Below are 17,582 nucleotides of genomic sequence, written 5' to 3'. Positions count from 1 at the left end.
GCTGCAACATGAATGAGACCTATGAGCAATCGCTTGATCGTAACTTACTTGTCTAAGAGCATTTACAACATTATAACTGGAGGATAATCATCAGTACAACCTGTGATGGATAGCGAGACAGGAATCCTATCTATCGACCAAGGAGGAGAGTGGGGTAAGTGACAGATTCACAGGGAAACAGAGGCAGTTACATACAGGTTGAGGTGACGTTCACAACAAATACCAACTAATAGAGACTCTTGCCTCTAAAATACAACTTGTGACAAAGCTGTCGTGTCAAAAAAACCCTCGTACAAACGCCTGAGGTCGATGTCTTTCTTGTGTTTACATACGCTTCAAGTCTTAGCTAATATAGTTAGCATTAGCTTTGGGTAGCAGTAGATGACGTGATGACGTAACCCGTTAAGCCTGGATGAAATCTAAAAAATAACCAATAATATAATGTCATATGAGATGTTTCTATATAAAAAATGATTTCTCATCAAACCCAAGGAATATATAGATTTAAAGTTAGTCACCAAAGGTTTGAACGAGCTAACGAAAGGCTGCCTCAACAGACACTTTACTTAGATGAAATCCAATGTATTAGTCACAAATGTAACAATAAACATATTAGAAGATGCGTTTATAGCAAAAGGATAATAACTCTTAATGGAAAGACTTATTGGAGCTCCCTCTTCAATCATACAACCTGGCGTAGAGTTTGGCTTGTCCCATTTACATTGTGTCATTTATAAAAAAACTAGAGAATCACATCTCCAGCTGTTACATAACATCTCTCCTACTAATGCATACACATCCACATTTTCTGACATTGATGACAGCTGTAAAAATGATAGAGAAAGTCTCATCCATTTATTTAATACATGTACATTTTGTATCACCTTTTGGAAAGATTTATACAATTTTCTTTTTGCTAAAACTACAGTTCGGTATCACTTTTAAGAGGAAAAAAAACTATTTTTGGCTCCTCTCAAAATAATAAATTTAACATAATTAATCTCTTCATATTACTAGGTAAATTCAATATATATATAAAGTCAAAATGTCCAATGCAACCCCTTCATTCACATCATTTATCAGCTATTGAATTGTATTCAAATGACATTCAGTGAGCTTGTCTGCCATTATATGTCTTGTTAAATGTCTCGCTTTGTTGTTTTTGTTCCTTTTTCAATTGTCCGTACTATTTGATGATAAATTAAATTAAAAAAAAGAAAATAAATAAATAACCAACATTAGCTGGTTCAGATATTTTGTTCTTTAAGAAAAAAGATAGTTTTTATGACAAGCATTACTTTAGTTGTTAAAAAAAACTGTATATTTTGAACCTATTTATTTTATTTAGAAAATGCTTCATTCCCAAATGTAAATGGTCTGAAAAGAAGTTACCAGGAATACAACAATTTAAAATAGATATATTTTATATTACATGGACCTATAAATATCAAAGCAATGAAAACAATTGGATAATTTCTTTGATGTTTTTATTTGTGTTATCATAGTCTTGTATTTAATTTTGTCTTGTTCTATTCTTGTATATTCTATTTTATTTGTTTTTTTTGTTGTATAAAAATGGTGAACACATGATGAAATAATGTAATTTATATAATGACAATGATAATAACCAGCAATAACATTTGGCTGAACAACACTTTCATGATTTATAATAGTTTGTGACACTTGTTTTGGAAGAGACTGGAGCACCAAATCTTTATTTTCTGGGGGGTTTACAATAGCTTTTCCCATTTGCCATTTCATATCCAATACAAATATTTGAAAAAAAATATATACATCTATGGCTGCATATATGGGCCGCTGGGATATTATGCTAATGTAATATCTAAAGGCAGGATAAGCCTTATTCTTACTTAAACTGTTCAATGGACTAAAAGCAGTTTGACTTGATGTTGTGTGCTGTATACCTGTTGTTACACAGACATTAGCCTGTTTGATGAGCTGGACAGCCTTGGAGATGCAGATGAGCTGCTTCAGGCCCTGGTGCATTCTGACTATGTGAGTAACTCATCCTTTCTGTGGGAGTCTAAATCACAAGCTTCGTCACAATAGGATATTATAGTAATTCTTTGGACTATGATATGATATTTGCTGATATCACAAAGTCTGCCACCATAGGATTTCAATAGGATTCAGTTCAATTCATTGGCCTGCAATCATTATGAGACAATGTCAGCTGCTCATTTATCACAAATACTTACATTTATATCAACTCACATAAAGCAAGTAAAATAGGATTTTACAGTTTTATTAATGAGCCCTTTCAGATATTAAAATAAAGAGCAAACTATTATTTATATTATTTCTATAAAAAATAATACATTTAAAGTGTTAATTTAATTTAACACAATATGTATCAATATTTTTTGAAGTATGCAAATATGTTCTACAATATTGTAAACTGAAACAGAAAAAAATGTGCTGGTTCACAGTGGGTGCAAAGCTAACATGGTAGCACAGTACGTTATACAAGAACATGTGATACAGGAACATCAGGATCCCACATTTCTTTTACAGGTGTCAGGCATAATGTAGGCAATAACAGGAATCTTTACAAGAATTTTATTGACATGCTGTTTTCAGCATGTGATAGAAATTTATGGCACAGACGAAAAATAATAGGGATTTCATGCACATTACTTGGACTGTTTTTCAGACTTTGCCTTTGTTTCCAATCTGTATTCTGTTAAGGTCCATTGTTGAGAAAATGTGTGTTTGGTTTCTCAGGCCAGTGAGGGTCCAGATCTGGACTTTGATATCGACATACCGCCGTGGAATGAAGTGGAGACGAGCAGCACCTGCACAGGTACAGCAACACATGTTGACATCTCTGTGTTGACATGGCTATCACATTTCAGCATGATATAAGGGAAGTCTGAACTGAACTAAAAGACAATGTCCATCTGTTTAATATTTATATGATATGGCTGTGCAAAGTGCTGTTGTACAGTGGCATGCTATGGCAATTTGATTGAATGCTGCTTGAAACCTCAAGTGTAATATACCATATCAGCCACTGTTCTGAAAATAATAAATAATTGTTTACTGAGTATTATTATTATTATTATTATTATTTTCTGACGTTACCTGCCTTTCATAATGACCAACTATAACTCTGATGAATTGCATTTGTTCATTTAATGTTTGCATGGCTGATTTATGATTGATTGGCAAAAACAGCACATGTATCTTATTTATGAGGTGTATATTTATTGGACACAGTGGTTTATGCAAAATGAATAAATGATAAAGCAAGGGTGTTGGTGTTGAGTTTATGTGTGGGAATACACAGGGATAGTAAATCACATGGGCCTATGCTGATAAGCCTACATAAGTGACACATTTTCCTGACGTCTTTGTCCTTGTATCCAGATGGTGAGGTGAGCCTGGACTCTCTGTCACCTGCCCACACTCTGAGCTCCGTCCCCTCCCCTGCTTCTGTAGAAGCACTATCCCCATACTTCTTACAAGTGAGTCCCTGTCTTCAACTCTTTGTCCTTCTCAGTTTTCGACAGTTGACTTGTACTTCCAATGCAAATTCTTACCATTGTTATTGGTCGTGAGTATTTACATATTTGCCCCTCGCCGTGCGCAGTTGGAACGAGTAAAAGCTTCATCCAGATGGTGTGCAAACATTAACAGCTGCTCTTTACTTTTGGATCCACACTTTAGACACTTATTATTAACAAAAGCCTTAAACACCTTGTCACACTAATCATTTGCTGCTTGCCTGAGCTGTGCCCCACCCCCTCGTTTAATAGGAGGTGCTGACAACTTTAGCCACATTAGCATAATTTAAAAGGCAGATGTTTTCACAGTGTGTCAAAACAAGGACAAGGGTTACATCCATGTCTGGCCCCAACACAGTCTTCACACGTTTGTCTGCTATCTGAATCATCCTGACTGTATCCAAGGACACATTTGTCTTCTAGAGTCATTGAATATTCACAAGGACACTTGATTCATACGGCCCTGCACTGTCATAGATCGATAGATAGATGGATAGATATTAATAAGGGCTTTTTGCATTTCTTTGTGGATAGGTTTGATACTCACAATATTTATATAGAACCGTGACCTACTTTATAATGGTATTTCATGCGGGATCTTTAAACCTGTAGGAGTTAACCATATCTCAGATGTCATTTTACTTGTCATTGAGCTACTACCATGCTTTTGTTTACTGCCGATGTCTTGAAAATAGATCCAGTATTTAATAGACACACCTCTTCTCTTCTCTGCCATCCAGGATGAGGCCCTGTCTCCACAATCACAGCCCTCTCCTGTTTCAGTCTGTTCAGAGTCCAGTGGCTTTTCTGTCGCCTCTCCCCCAGCTAAAAAAGCTCCTAAGAGGGCCAGCCAGACTGCCCGAGGTGAGGCAGCCTCTACCCACCGCACACCTGCTCGTTTAACTGTCATCTATATTTGAACCCTTGCACACTCTCATTAGGAAAGACTTCTTGTTTTTATAGAAATAAAATACTAGCTTCTAAAAATACCCCAGTAACGATAAATGCAAATTTCTTCACCTGAGCTTCCACTCAGCCCTTCCATGTATTTAAATAAATCCTGTGTTCTCCCACACCCACCCGCATACCAGCCAGACAAGCTCAGCCAACCAAGAGGCCGATTCAGATTGGCCCGAAGGTTTCCATCCAGCCAAAACCGCTGATTACAGCTGTGCCCCTGGCTCATGCAGCAGCTCCCCTGCAGACAAAGACAATCATCATCCAGCCCCTGCAGACCACTGTGCTGCCTGTGGTCAAACAAGCGCCAATCAACATCCAGCCAGCACCCCCTCCAGGTTAGAGCTCACACTGCAACACACTGAGACATATTGCCTCACATCACACTGTGTTGCATCAGACCAGTGCATTGGATTTATTAGAAAGCAGTGTGTTATTCTTTCCTCCGAGTATTTTATAATTCACTTAAATTTAGAGATGACATGATATATTAGTAAGGGTTTGGTTGTCGTTCTTGCTTAGACAATAATTAATAGTTGTTGTCTTCTCCAGCAGATGGTGCTTTAACCTTAGTTTATGCGCATCAGCCTTCACTGTCCCATTCTACTCTACTCCATGGTCAGACAGTAATCGCACATTAAGATGTTAGATTCTCCTTTTAATGTCCAAATTTGGGTTACATTTGAGAAAAAGAAACAATGCTGGGAATCTGTCTTCATAAATGTACAATCAGGGAAGTGCTTTTCTAACCCTCATATAAGCCAAAGACTATTTCTGGGCTGTGATTTTGTGTCATTTGTGCATTAAATCCATTATCATTTAGTTTTGTGGTTTAGCATGCCTGGTTTACCAATCTGGTTACATCAGCAGCACCTAGGCCAATGTAAATACTTATGTCATTGCCTGGGACCCAAGTGGGTGGAGTATGTGACCTCTCTTGACTTGAATCTGAACTTGGCTCTTCAGTCTGCCTGGCCAAGATGGCAAATAGACATCCAAGTTAAGAACCTCATATACACGTGAAGTGAAGCCTGCTCAGTGTTATGAGTCTCTTTGGTTTAGGATCTCCAGATTATTCACAGCTGAGGCGTGAGCCCTGTGCAACAGGCAGATGGAAGAAAGAAATGACAGCTATTTACTGATGAGTTCACATTTTATGGAGTTTGGCCAGTGTTTTCAAAGAACAAACGGGCTGACATGTGTTCGAGGCTTTTTATTTCTTTTGACGTTCATCCTCATGAATTCTTATTACAGATGGTGAGCTTGGGCAAAAGACACAGCATTGGCACCACACACATTCATTAGCAAGACTGGCTAACACTTTTTCACTATTACAATGACAGGTTGTTTAGTATTAGAGGTGAAAGTTATGAGGAATAGTTCCTGGCACAATCTTACTGGGAAGGATGGGCTACACCCTGGGAGGCTCCTACATTAACACATCATTAGTAAACATGTACAATATTGGGTTTTGTTAAGGTTTGCTAGTTTCTTTCATTCAGGCTATAATCCAATTTCAATGCAGGCCAACATGCAGGTTTATGTGTGTTCATGCACATAAAACTCACACACCTCTCAGTTTGGAATGTGGAAGTTTAAGACCAGAGGTCGAGATGGTAAACATAATTTCCACCTGTAGTTTAAACACAGAGAGTCCCGTTAAAGACAAGGGGTTAATGTAGGTCACCAGCAGTGAAGGGGGTTCAAGGAGCTGGGCTGTACCATCTGCAGCAGGAGGCTTTTTCAAGAGCAGACTAATGTGGCTTCCAGATTGTTTAGAATATCAGGTCGAATATTTTTTGTTAGAGATGGCAAGAAAAATGTCGAATAAGCACATAAACACAAACATTAGAAAAAACTACAACCGTAACACACAGTCAGCGTTACTCAATGTTAATCATGCAGTAAAGATATGATTGCAGTATAGCTAAGACCTGTAATTTGAAAAATGTGTATGTGTTGCATACTTTTTCTCAGGACATCCCATAGTGCTGTCTCAGCCAAGCCAGGTGCTACAGATCCAGACATCACGGGCTGTCAACGCCAATGTGGTCACCATGCCAACACTCAGCCAGGACCGGCCCGTCCCTGTTGCTGCTCCTCAAGCAGTCTCTGTCACACTTCGAACCCCTTCCTCGGATGATGACGTGAGTCCCATCCACACTCTTTATCACTACAGATAGTAGCACAGTGGGGTATAGATGAGAAAGAGCACATATTAGTGCTGCTGCCCTAATTGAAAGGGTCAAATTTCCACTAATCTATAATAAGTCATGCAAAAAAAGTTAAACATTGCTTGCAACATTTGCATTGCAAAACCTACAGTTTGCCCCCTCCAACTTTCATTGTGATTACTTTAAACGCACATACTTGTCAACCACATTACTGTAAAAATGAGTTTGACCAGGGGTCTCAAAATGTTTTCAGGCCACTCATTGTGTCTTCAACGGTTACACCCATCATGGACCTGAGGGAACTCCACCTGGGTTGCTCTGGTCACACGTTTAATAAATGGGTGGTTGTTAAGCAAATCCAGGTACATACATTAAGTAGTGTCAAACTGCTATAAACTGTCATCTGATTGCTCAAACAAAATGTCAAACACAGGATTCCTTGACATCCTTGTCAAACATATAGTTTTTTCTATTTTTCTCTTTTAAGATTTTTGCTCACAAGTTCTTCTGGAGGTAATACTATTAATTAATTAATTTGCTTCCTAACGAAGAACACGTACAAGCCCTTTATTAGACAAAGTCTCTTCCCAGGACTGAATAGTACCTTCAGGAGTTGTTTGTGTGCATGGACATGCTAAGACTTGCCTATGTGCACTTGCATGCAGCTGCATGCCTATCCGTAGCCGCATGGGCATGCGGCCTCTTGACTATGTAACTATGATGTTGTGGTTGCCATGTTCACACTTGGAAGCTGGAAGCTGTCCAATAAAAACTCTCATCTTACTCTATTTTTAGTATTTATTTTAATTTCACAAACCATTGACTTTAATGTCTGCGTAAATATGAAAAGTGATGAAGGAAAAGGTTTATACGTTTTTTTAATATATGATTATGAGTGTATTTTTCCACACTGAAGGAGAAGTTATTACACTGACTACGTAGACCATGTTACTCTGTAAAGGTGATGCCAAAATCTATGACCGACTCTATGACATCAAATTGAATGATTGTGAAGGAAACTGCAAACAGATTTTTCGTGTGATTTGATTTAGTTGTTATTCATAAAAGAGAGGCATCTGCTTGATGGTTGCCTTTTGAAAAACGTAACCTTAAAATGATGTGGATGGCCGTCAGAATAACCCATTAGCCTCTTTTGCTTGGAGCTACAAACATTTCATAGATGATCATTGTTGGCCATTGCTTTGTAAGTACCTGAGGGGTTTCATTGTAAAAACGCACATTAGCACATTATGTAACCGTAGTTCAGACAATATGAATGGTTTCATAGAAGGACGTCACTCTCCATGTGGATGACAGAGGGTGGATCCCTCTGTGTGTTGCAGTCAAGGGGGATGTCAGGACAGCTGCAGTGAACAGAAGATACACACACACACACACACACACACACACACACACACACACACACACACACACACACACACAGCCTCTTGATCTTCAGTATTTCTTTCTTGGGCGCTCATTTCATTTGGGTCTGTGTAATAACAGTACAGGATAGCACAGAGCTTTCGGTGGATTTTATAAGGTACTATTAAGTGCAGCAGGGACTGTCCCAGTCAAAAGTTAAAAAAGAAAATCATAGTAGGTTTTGTTTATGGTACAAACTTGCGGTCTCACAGTAAAAGCTTTTGTGCATGGTCTTATTTTGGTTGGTCTGATATTCTTTTAAAGACCTGGGGCTAGTTTCATGGCCTGTGTTTCTGATTTTCTACTTCTTGTTGCTTGAATAACTGCCTCTTTCTACCAGTCTCCATCGTTAAGTCAGAGAGATGCCGTGTGTTGTTTCAGGCTTCAGCACAACACTTCCTGATAGCTTGCTCATGTCTGACCTTTAATGTGTTGAGAAACATGTTCTCATTCTGTCTTTGTTTGTTTTGGTTTTGTTTTTTTTGTGAGAAAACTTCCACATTCACAGTGTTTCCCATTCTCTTGTTTGCTCAAGCTGACGTGGCAGACAGTGGAGTTGGAGTAATGCATCGTTGTTCATTCAGCTTCTTTAATTAAGAACAACCACATGTGTCACATTTCTGGAATGTCTCCTAGATCATTTGCAGTGATTTCTGTGGTGTGACGACCAATTTTCAGCTATTATCATCGTATAGAAATAATCACTATGTGGCCCTGATGCATTACCCACAGACGCGAAAAACATTAGTCATGACCTAATGTCACAATGATCTGTTTTACCATTGTCTGCAATTTATCTTGACATTAACAATGTTTTTCATCAGGCCTTTTTTTAATGATTAACCTCAACCGAAATTTCACAAGTGGTTGTTGTTTTATGAATGGTAAGAATTGACCTCTGGCTATAAAAATAGTCAGCCCCCGAAAAGGGCCCGAGAGGAACCTGTCTAATTATCAAGGGGATAATCCAGTCTGGAGATGCACTTTTTGGGCCAGACCTTGTGAACAATGTCGAGGAATTTCAAACCTCAGAGGCCAAAACAAATACGCCTCTTAGCCATGTGTAACGCTAACCAAGTCAATAAAGTTTACAATAGGTGGTTAAAGGGGAGGGGCTGTACAAATTAATTTTGAGGGGGGAAAATAAGACTGGACTTTTGGAGCTGAGACCTCAGTTAATTTCTTGAGAGAGGGGGGAACGTTTTATAAAGATTTTTTTTTAGTGAAGGTAGGAAAAATATATTAATGTTGCAGAATCTGGGTGTCCTATCAGCTCTGTAATGATCTAAAGGGAAACTATGAAAGTTTTGGTTCATGGTGGCCACTGAATCAACAAGTGGCAGTAATAATGGTAATAGTAATAATGTTAAAAAGGAGAAGGTGAAAGAGGAGAAAATTCCGTCACTCATACAGAAATATCTGCCTAAAGTTTGCTAACACAAGCTACTGAGGCTTTAGCATCAAAACCCTGAGAATATTAAAAAGTGAGTAAAGGTTTGTTTTAAAGGGCTCACATTATAAAAAGTGATATTTCTATTTTTATCATAAAGCAGGTTGAGTTGCTATATAAATACTTTGAAAGTATCAAAACAGTCAATCCACAGAGAAATGCAAGTATTCAGAAAATGTGCCTTTAAATGAGCCATCAGGACTTCTGTACAGTTGTGATGTAACAACTATGCTATATACTGTGTGTGTGCGTGTGTGCGTGTGCGTGTGCGCTGCCAGCTGCAATGACGGTGCAGAGAACACAGATGCGCAAGACCGGGAACTGCTGACATTAAAGACGGTAAAACGGAGCGTAAATACAGATATATTCAGACAGACAGTGTGAGAAAAATAATGTGCTTTTTCAACATTAAAGCTTTTAAACATGTTCTAGTAGAAACCTGAGAATGAGCATAACATGTCCGCTTTAGTGAAATATGAATATATAACTTCAGCTTTTCACTTTTAAATAAAAGAACAAGTTATTTAATCTTTCAAAAATTGCAAACCAACGGTGTCTTTAAATGGACTCTAGAGATGTTTCCACGGACCACTGAGAAGCTCTCGAGCCATGTCATGCAGTGTGAATGTGTATGCCAGTGTTCGGACCCGCTGCAGCTGTGTTCACTTTATAACCTCACTGTGGTTTGGCTGCAGCACGGTGGTGGACTTGGAGGGCTGGGCGATGTGTAAAATGCCTGTTAAAGATGGCATGCTTGTGCCAGGTGTTACTACATATCTACAGTTTATGTCTGTGTGTCACTGTACTGTGTTTTGGGCTATAGTTAGCCTATGTAAGCCTGGGTGTTCAACGGCTGCTAACGATTACATGCTTCAGACAGGTGGTGCAGGACGAAACATTTGCGACAGCTGTAAACAGCCATCAAGGATTGGGTCACTGTAATGTAATGAGCTCCTATACAGCTGGGGATTTGTGTTGTGTGTTCTTTGTGTGCGTCTGTGTGTGTGTGCCCGAAAAAACAGTCCAGCCTGGAATTGCAGGCCTCAATAAATTTAGATTTACAAAAGGAGATCCCAGGAAAGCACAATGTGATGTTGGATGGGAAGATCCATCCTACCCCTACCTCCGACACAGAAGATGCTTTTACATCTTTAATCGTCTTTCGCATCGGTTTTCAGTTTTCACTTCCAGGAAATTCCAGGAAAGCTACAAGAGAGCTTGATTCAATCTGTTACACATTTTGTCTCATTGTTCAACATTCATACAGGCAGAAAGCTAGCTGGGGTTTAACAACAAGGCCCTTAATTAAATGCAGCCAGTGATTTGAACAATTCACCATTTCTTGAAAATCTGTTCAACAGTCAACAGCTCACTGGACTTTGAGCTCATGTTTTTTTTTCATCACCACATCTGGTTGTTTTTGTCCAAATGTGCAAAAGCTGCCTTTGTGTAATATGCAACATGAAAACTACTGTAAATACATCACTCAAAACACCTATTAAGTTGGATTTTTATTGTCAAAGTAAAGCATGCAGGGAGCCCTTATTTTTTAAAAGGGCTCGATGTATTGCAATTAACAGAAGTGTGAATTTTGTGTTTTGATACAACAATAAAAAATATCAGTTTCTCCACTTACGGTTGCCTAAATACGTCAATGAAAATGCACCCACAAGAAATCAGCCAACTGGAACAATGTGCTTTTTTGCTTTTGGTCTGTACCTATGTTTAACCCCCAGCAAAGTTAAGTACTCTGTCAATCTTAGAATGCATATTTAGGGAAACCAAGTACCAAAAATTGTAAATTGCTAGGTACAATAGCTGTTGAAAGAATTCAAAATCACAGGTTGACAGTTATTTCACCTGTGGAGCGCATGCCTCAGTTAAAGGTGTTTATGACCTACAGTAAAACCAGGAAAGGTTTCCACCCAAGCTTGTTAAACTAAGCCCCCTCCCATTCGGAAAGGTTAATGGTTCATCAACACACTTCCTCCTGGAGTAACCCTTCGGATGCTGAATGAAAAAACGAGTTGACCCTCAACAGCAGTGTGTAAGTTGGGCATGCTGGGGTTTGTTGGCCTGTCAGTGCTCCACTCTCTCTCTCTCTCTCTCTCTCTCTCTCTCTCTATCTCTCTATCTCTCTATCTCTCTATCTCTCTATCTCTCTATCTCTATCTCTCTATCTCTCTATCTCTCTATCTCTGTCTCTCTCTCTCTCTCTGTCTGTCTCTCTCTCTCTCTCTCTCTCTTTCTCTCTTTCATCCATTGAGGAGTTGTTAAGCAGACATTTTCCCTCCTTGGACACTGCAGTTTTGCAGGAGCAGCAGGATGAAGGTGCCCTGCTTATGGGCATCGCAGCATGTTTTTTTTTTCTCGTTGACTTTTCCCAAAGACACTTCGAGTGTTTGAGTTTGAACCAGTGTCAAACTGTTCTCACACATTCAATTGAGGTTCATTTATTAATGCTGCTCAGCCATTTTTTGGCCCCAAATTTTCCTCCTCAGCCTCATTCTGGTGGCGATGTGAAGTTCTCTCCACTCCCTGGTAACTGCTTACTTGCAGCGTTCCCAGGCTCGGCCTGGTGGCACGGCTCCCAGATCTGGGCTGGGAGACAGAGGGGTTTCTCAGGAGACGGAACACAAATACAGGGATCCAAATAACTTAATCACCAGCGGGGCTATTAGGCACGGGATCTTAGGGGCTTACCCCAGGGAGGGTGTTTGTGTTTGGAGAAGGGTAGTGGAAGGGTAGCTGGGGACTGAATGGTCATTGAAGGTGTTTGGGTGACATCACAGCCATGGGTCATGTTGATCTGAGATAGGTCATGTTAAGATATGTACCATAAGTATTTTCACATTTTTGTTTTTTCTTGCCTCTTGAGAGGTTTGGGCAGTCTATCGCTGTGTCCTAATTTGTGTAACATTGAATAGACAAAAATCAAAATCTGAATATAAAAATGCTCATTATCTATTTATTTACTATTTACAGTTTATTTAAAGTGTGCTTGAGTGTGTAAGACACTAATTACGGCAATTAAGACTTTAAACTTTTTTTTTGTTGGTTGTTTTTTTTTTTACATCCAGACCTATTACATATTTAGTGCGTCTGTGTTTATGTGTCTCAGATGTGAACCCATTTCTCAAAGAGTGACACACTCTGTAAACACATTTTTCTTCACATATAGAACACAGGCATTGCAGGCGACCTCAGGACCTCTCAGAGGATTTCCGTGTAAATATTTTCAAGCAGAAGCCTGATCGTGTGCACTTAAGGGCTCTTTTGGGGCGATGTTAAAGCCATGATTTGTTGCAGAGGTGTCATTAACCTCATGACACACCTTGAACATGTCTGTGTATATTCTGTCAACGCAGTAAACTGGAGCATCAACATCTGAGGTGTTCCCCTTTCCCGTTCACTCACTATATGTTCTGTCTTTCTACTGGTGGTTTCTCTCTCATGCCAGTCCTCACCTTTTAAAACTTCTCCTGCCTTCTCATACTTCTTCTTGTAAGGAGGTCCTCACTGTTGCTCAGTGTACCACAAGCATCCTCCTTAGAATGAATGAGTGGTAAAACATTGACAGAGCAGATGTTGAAACTCTGATGTGACAAAAAAAAAAAAAATGGATAAAAATCTATACCATTGACTTCACATGTTTGGGTGGTTTCATAGAAAAAGATTTCTCATATGAATGTAAAGCCATTTTTAACCACTTTGAAAGACAAAATAAACATAGAAGTCTAATTTCTGTGTCTTTGTCACTTTCTCTCTCCAGTCGAAGTTGTCCCAGAGGCAGCAGCGCATGATAAAGAACCGTGAGTCAGCATCCCTATCTCGGAAAAAGAAGAAAGACTATCTGCTCTCGCTGGAAGCTCGCCTGAAAGTGGCGCTGTCTGAGAATGAGGTGCTCAAGTGTGAGAATGGCAGCCTGAAGAGACAGCTGGAGGGCCTGCTGAGTGAGGTGAGAGGCTAGCAGCCACAGCTCTGCCAATATTTCCACACGGCCTGCACTCATAAAGATGCCTGTGCACAGGAAGAAAATCTAAGAAATGTCCACAGCCCTGTGAAGATTATACATGACTCGTATAGCTGTGATTTGTTTTTTGTTAATAAACCATGATGCCTAACCTTTTCTGCAGAATACAGTACTAAAGGTAACGGCCCCTAAGAGAAGAGCCGTGTGTCTCATGGTGGTGCTGGTGTTCGTGATGCTAAACGTTGGACCAATGAGGTGAGCATATGACTCTGAATCTCTGTCTGTATGTCTTTAAGTGTCTACACAATAATTTGATTTAGTGTCTAAAAACTTGAATTCAATTATTACCAAAACAACAGAGATGATGGCACACTGTAGCTCAAGTTACAGCCACATTACTGGTAACATACTAGGGGTGCACAACAGTTTGATTACTGGAGGAAAACAAATGGGAAGCCCCATGAGTCATTGTGGGAATCACGCCTCACATGCGAGACATTACTCATGATTGAAAGCAGCAAAACATTTCCCATTGAAGCATTGGCATAAAAATAAAAGTTGACAAATGAAAAGAATATCATCATGTCACAGTCTTTTGCCAGCAATTCAATTTCACGTATAGTGCCAAATCATACCAAAAGTTATCTCAAGATACTTTCCGTATCATGTAGGTCTAGACCTCACTCTGATTAATTTATGATTATGATATGTTTTTGATACAGAGACCCAATATTCCCCCATGAGCAACAGCAAGTCACATTGCAGCAAACTTGCGCACAGTGGCAACAGAAACCTTCCTTTTAACGGGCAGGAACGTCAGAACAGCAGTCCCATTCAGTATGTATAGAATAACTTGTATCATTCAAGGTGAACTGATCCCCCAACAGGAATAAACAAATGCAAAAGGCAACTTCCTAACTAACAATTTACTGGATACAGTCATGAAATGATGACCACCTGTCCCCGTACCTTGAGCCAGTACTATAAGACATGAGTTAATGTGAGATCACGTTTAAGCGTAACCCTATACAGTCTAAAGGGCGTCCAATAGATTCTGGTAGTAATTTGATTAACCTAGTGTGAACATTACGTGACATGCACTTCATATTACGTAGGATGTTGGCCAATACTTTTTCTGTAAATATAGTTCATAATGGTCTGCCTTAAACTACTGAATGTAAAGGGGACTAGTCGTGCCAATTTCCAGGTTCATACTTGTATTTCTACTATCACATGATTTTTTTCATACGGTCTGTCTGAATTCACCCTCTGAAACGCTTGTTTTAGCGACTGTCTGTTTAAGCCCCCCTCCTAAAAAAAAGCCCCGTCTGATCTGATTTGTCAATGTTTGTTGGTCTTCCACATATGCGCTCCAGGCATCTTTGCACCGTCATTGCAGCCAGGGAGTGGCTGTAACTGCACTTTAGCAGAGGTTTCTACATTTTTATAGTTAGTCACATCACAACTGCACAGAAGTTCTTACTGCTCTTTTTAAGACACGTTTCTGAATACAGGCTGTGTGCATTTCTCTCTAGATTGAGCATTTCGATACTTTCACAGTGTTTCTATAGCACCTCAACCTGCTTTATGGAAAAAAGACATCTAAATCGCTCTATTAAAAACATGGGACTTTAACACTGACCTTGTTGTACAAGCCAGAGGAATCTAGTCCAGTAATGCACAGACTGTAACAGTCTGAGTGAAACTGATCTAGTTGGTAAAGAAACCAATGACTAATACAGTAGTTCATCGCTGCCAAATGGCTCTTGTGTGTGTCTTCCACTCCTCTGTTGTTTTTGCCAAAGACTTAATCGGACTCTGTGACTAATGTGTGAATAAGCCTCAAAACACCCGGCTGCGTTGGGAGGAAAGTAAACATTTACCACATACAATTGTGAAAAGAAAATAATTTCAAGCCACAAAAGAAAGTATAAAACATTTGTGTATGGCAGTATTTCTTATCTCTGCTCGTAAAATTAACAGTCGTGACAAATGAACATGAGTTATGTAAAACTACACTGGGGGAAAGGGTTTATTCCACCCAGCTAGCAGATGGAGAGATTGTGTAATCCTACAAACTCAACTGAAGTCCACCTCCAACTAAAACGATGAATTCATGTTATAAAAATGTTTATTTTCCCTTGGGAATAACTTCCTCTACAAGGATGCGAGGATCTACTCGTTGGACTGGCTGACTTTGATAATCTGCCTGCGCTCGGTGCTGGGAATGTGTTCTTTCAGTTGTTCTCCAGAGCTTAAACATGAAAAAGAGTCTTGGGACTCATGAATGAGTTTGCTTTTTCAACTCGAGTGGTATTCGGAGTAACTACAGTCTGTGTGTGTCTGTACCTGTGCTCATATCTGTATGTTTTGTGTTTGGGCTCTCCTTTGGAATGTAAAATATGCCCGCTTCTGAGGTTGGATCTCTTTGAACTGAAAATGCCACCCAGTGTAGTAATACCGTTGAAAGAGACTGTGTATTTTTGCTTGTGTGTGCGCCCCATCGTGCTTTGGGTCATACTGTCTAGATCAGAGTTCAGATTCTGTTTCTGGCCAAAACCAAAGAAAACCTCTTGTGCACAGGGAGTGGGCCACGTGGAATTCAGCGGTTATTTCAGTCCAGCACCTTGCTTTTCTTTTTTTCAGTTTGTTTCCTCCATCCTCAGAGTCCTGATTTTGCCTGACCTGTTGCTTTTCCTCACCTCAACTGTCTTCTGTTTCTTCAGTCTGTTTCAGGGAGGCCCAGGCTCCAAGCTTGGAGATGTCTCCATGCAGCACGGAGGCAGACACCTGTTGGGTTTCTCTTCAGAGGCAGAAACTGAAGTTGAGATGGGCCCCGATCACCTTAGCAGTGGCCCCTCTGAGATGGCCGACAGGTAATGAGCCCCCCCCCCCCCCCCCCCCAACCCCCCACCAACACCTTTCACAACACAGCACCATGTCAGCGGACCCGGATGCACCTGTGCCTGGGCTCAGTCTGAGCTGGTACAGCTCATTACGGCATGTGTAAACATGCGCGCCAGCCGATTACCGACTTTGTCCAAACGTCTGCTTTTCAAATGCCTCCAGGCCCCTGGCTAGTTGGCTAGCGGTTGTGCTTTGAGTAACAAGGTGGGAAATTAGGGTCAGACCTTGTTTGACATCCAGCTTCATATTGCTAGCAACAGTTTATTTTTCTAAAGAGTTATATATTTTTCTTTCTTTTTTTAAAAATACGATAGAGGCCCAGCAGTCTCATTTGTAAATTGCACAAATAACATTCTTGTTTGGTACATTGCCTACACCCCTATGCCCTGAAAATGATGTTTTGCAAGGTGGTCAGGGCATCTAATGTCTGCATGGCATTGCCAGCCTGTGTTTTGTCAGATCTCTGCGTAGAGTATGTTACATGTTAATGCAAACCATTCAGCTGTAGTATCAGGTTTCTCTGGCAGCATTAAACCAGCGCAGGCAGGAAGGAACACATTAGCCTTTACAAAAGGGGTGACGGCACCAAACGCACCAGAGAGCAGGATGATGGGGGAGATATGCAACCTAATCTTGGGGTCCCTCTGAACAAGAAGGTGTGTGTGCGGGGATGTTAATACGGGCCCCTCATTCAGAGTTATGATCAAGCCTCTGTGGGCTGACATGTTGTCGTCACAGAGGTCTCGCCGAACCATTTCCAGAGCGTTTATAGACAGGAACGTGAGCCGTAGTCGACATGTTGGCTCAAATCAAGGAGGCCCAGGGGAGGTATTATGTGGGTGGCAGGCTTTTTGGTATCAAGTCCCCTGCAGGTGGGCTCTGACTATGGACTGTCTACATCATCACCTCAAGCCACATAATCATTCATTCACAGAGGTATAACGGTTGTAATTAAAGTCACAGTAACGTCTGAGGAGGTATGTCATGTTATGCAATGCAGTGTGCTGCTAATCTATAATGTATGTGAACCCGCCTTATGACCCAGGCTGTTGTTTTGGTCTGTCGTCGTCCATAATCACACGGGAAATGTGCAGGGTGGTAGTTCTTTGTAGCATTTTTCCAATCATTGTCTAGCAGCATGCTCTCAGCGTTTTCGTGCATGCAATTAG

General features: G+C 40.3%; 1 protein-coding gene across 1 annotated transcript in view; it reads left to right on the top strand.

The window, feature by feature from the left end:
- atf6 (activating transcription factor 6) overlaps positions 1 to 17,582 on the top strand; it is a 33,116-nt gene continuing 15,534 nt past the window's right edge. Inside the window, exons 1-10 of the mRNA XM_083939879.1 lie at positions 1 to 154; positions 1,940 to 2,016; positions 2,746 to 2,824; positions 3,391 to 3,488; positions 4,268 to 4,391; positions 4,619 to 4,822; positions 6,462 to 6,631; positions 13,306 to 13,491; positions 13,670 to 13,761; positions 16,233 to 16,382. Coding sequence (XP_083796005.1) covers positions 106 to 154; positions 1,940 to 2,016; positions 2,746 to 2,824; positions 3,391 to 3,488; positions 4,268 to 4,391; positions 4,619 to 4,822; positions 6,462 to 6,631; positions 13,306 to 13,491; positions 13,670 to 13,761; positions 16,233 to 16,382 — 1,229 coding nt within the window. The 5' untranslated portion in view covers positions 1 to 105. The remainder of the gene's footprint in view (positions 155 to 1,939; positions 2,017 to 2,745; positions 2,825 to 3,390; positions 3,489 to 4,267; positions 4,392 to 4,618; positions 4,823 to 6,461; positions 6,632 to 13,305; positions 13,492 to 13,669; positions 13,762 to 16,232; positions 16,383 to 17,582) is intronic.

This window comes from Echiichthys vipera (genome assembly GCF_963691815.1).
Source record: "Echiichthys vipera genome assembly, chromosome: 3".
Taxonomy (NCBI): Eukaryota; Metazoa; Chordata; class Actinopteri; order Perciformes; family Trachinidae; genus Echiichthys; species Echiichthys vipera.
The sequence above is the reverse complement of the archived record's forward strand: the minus strand, read 5'-3'. Positions and strand labels throughout refer to the sequence as shown.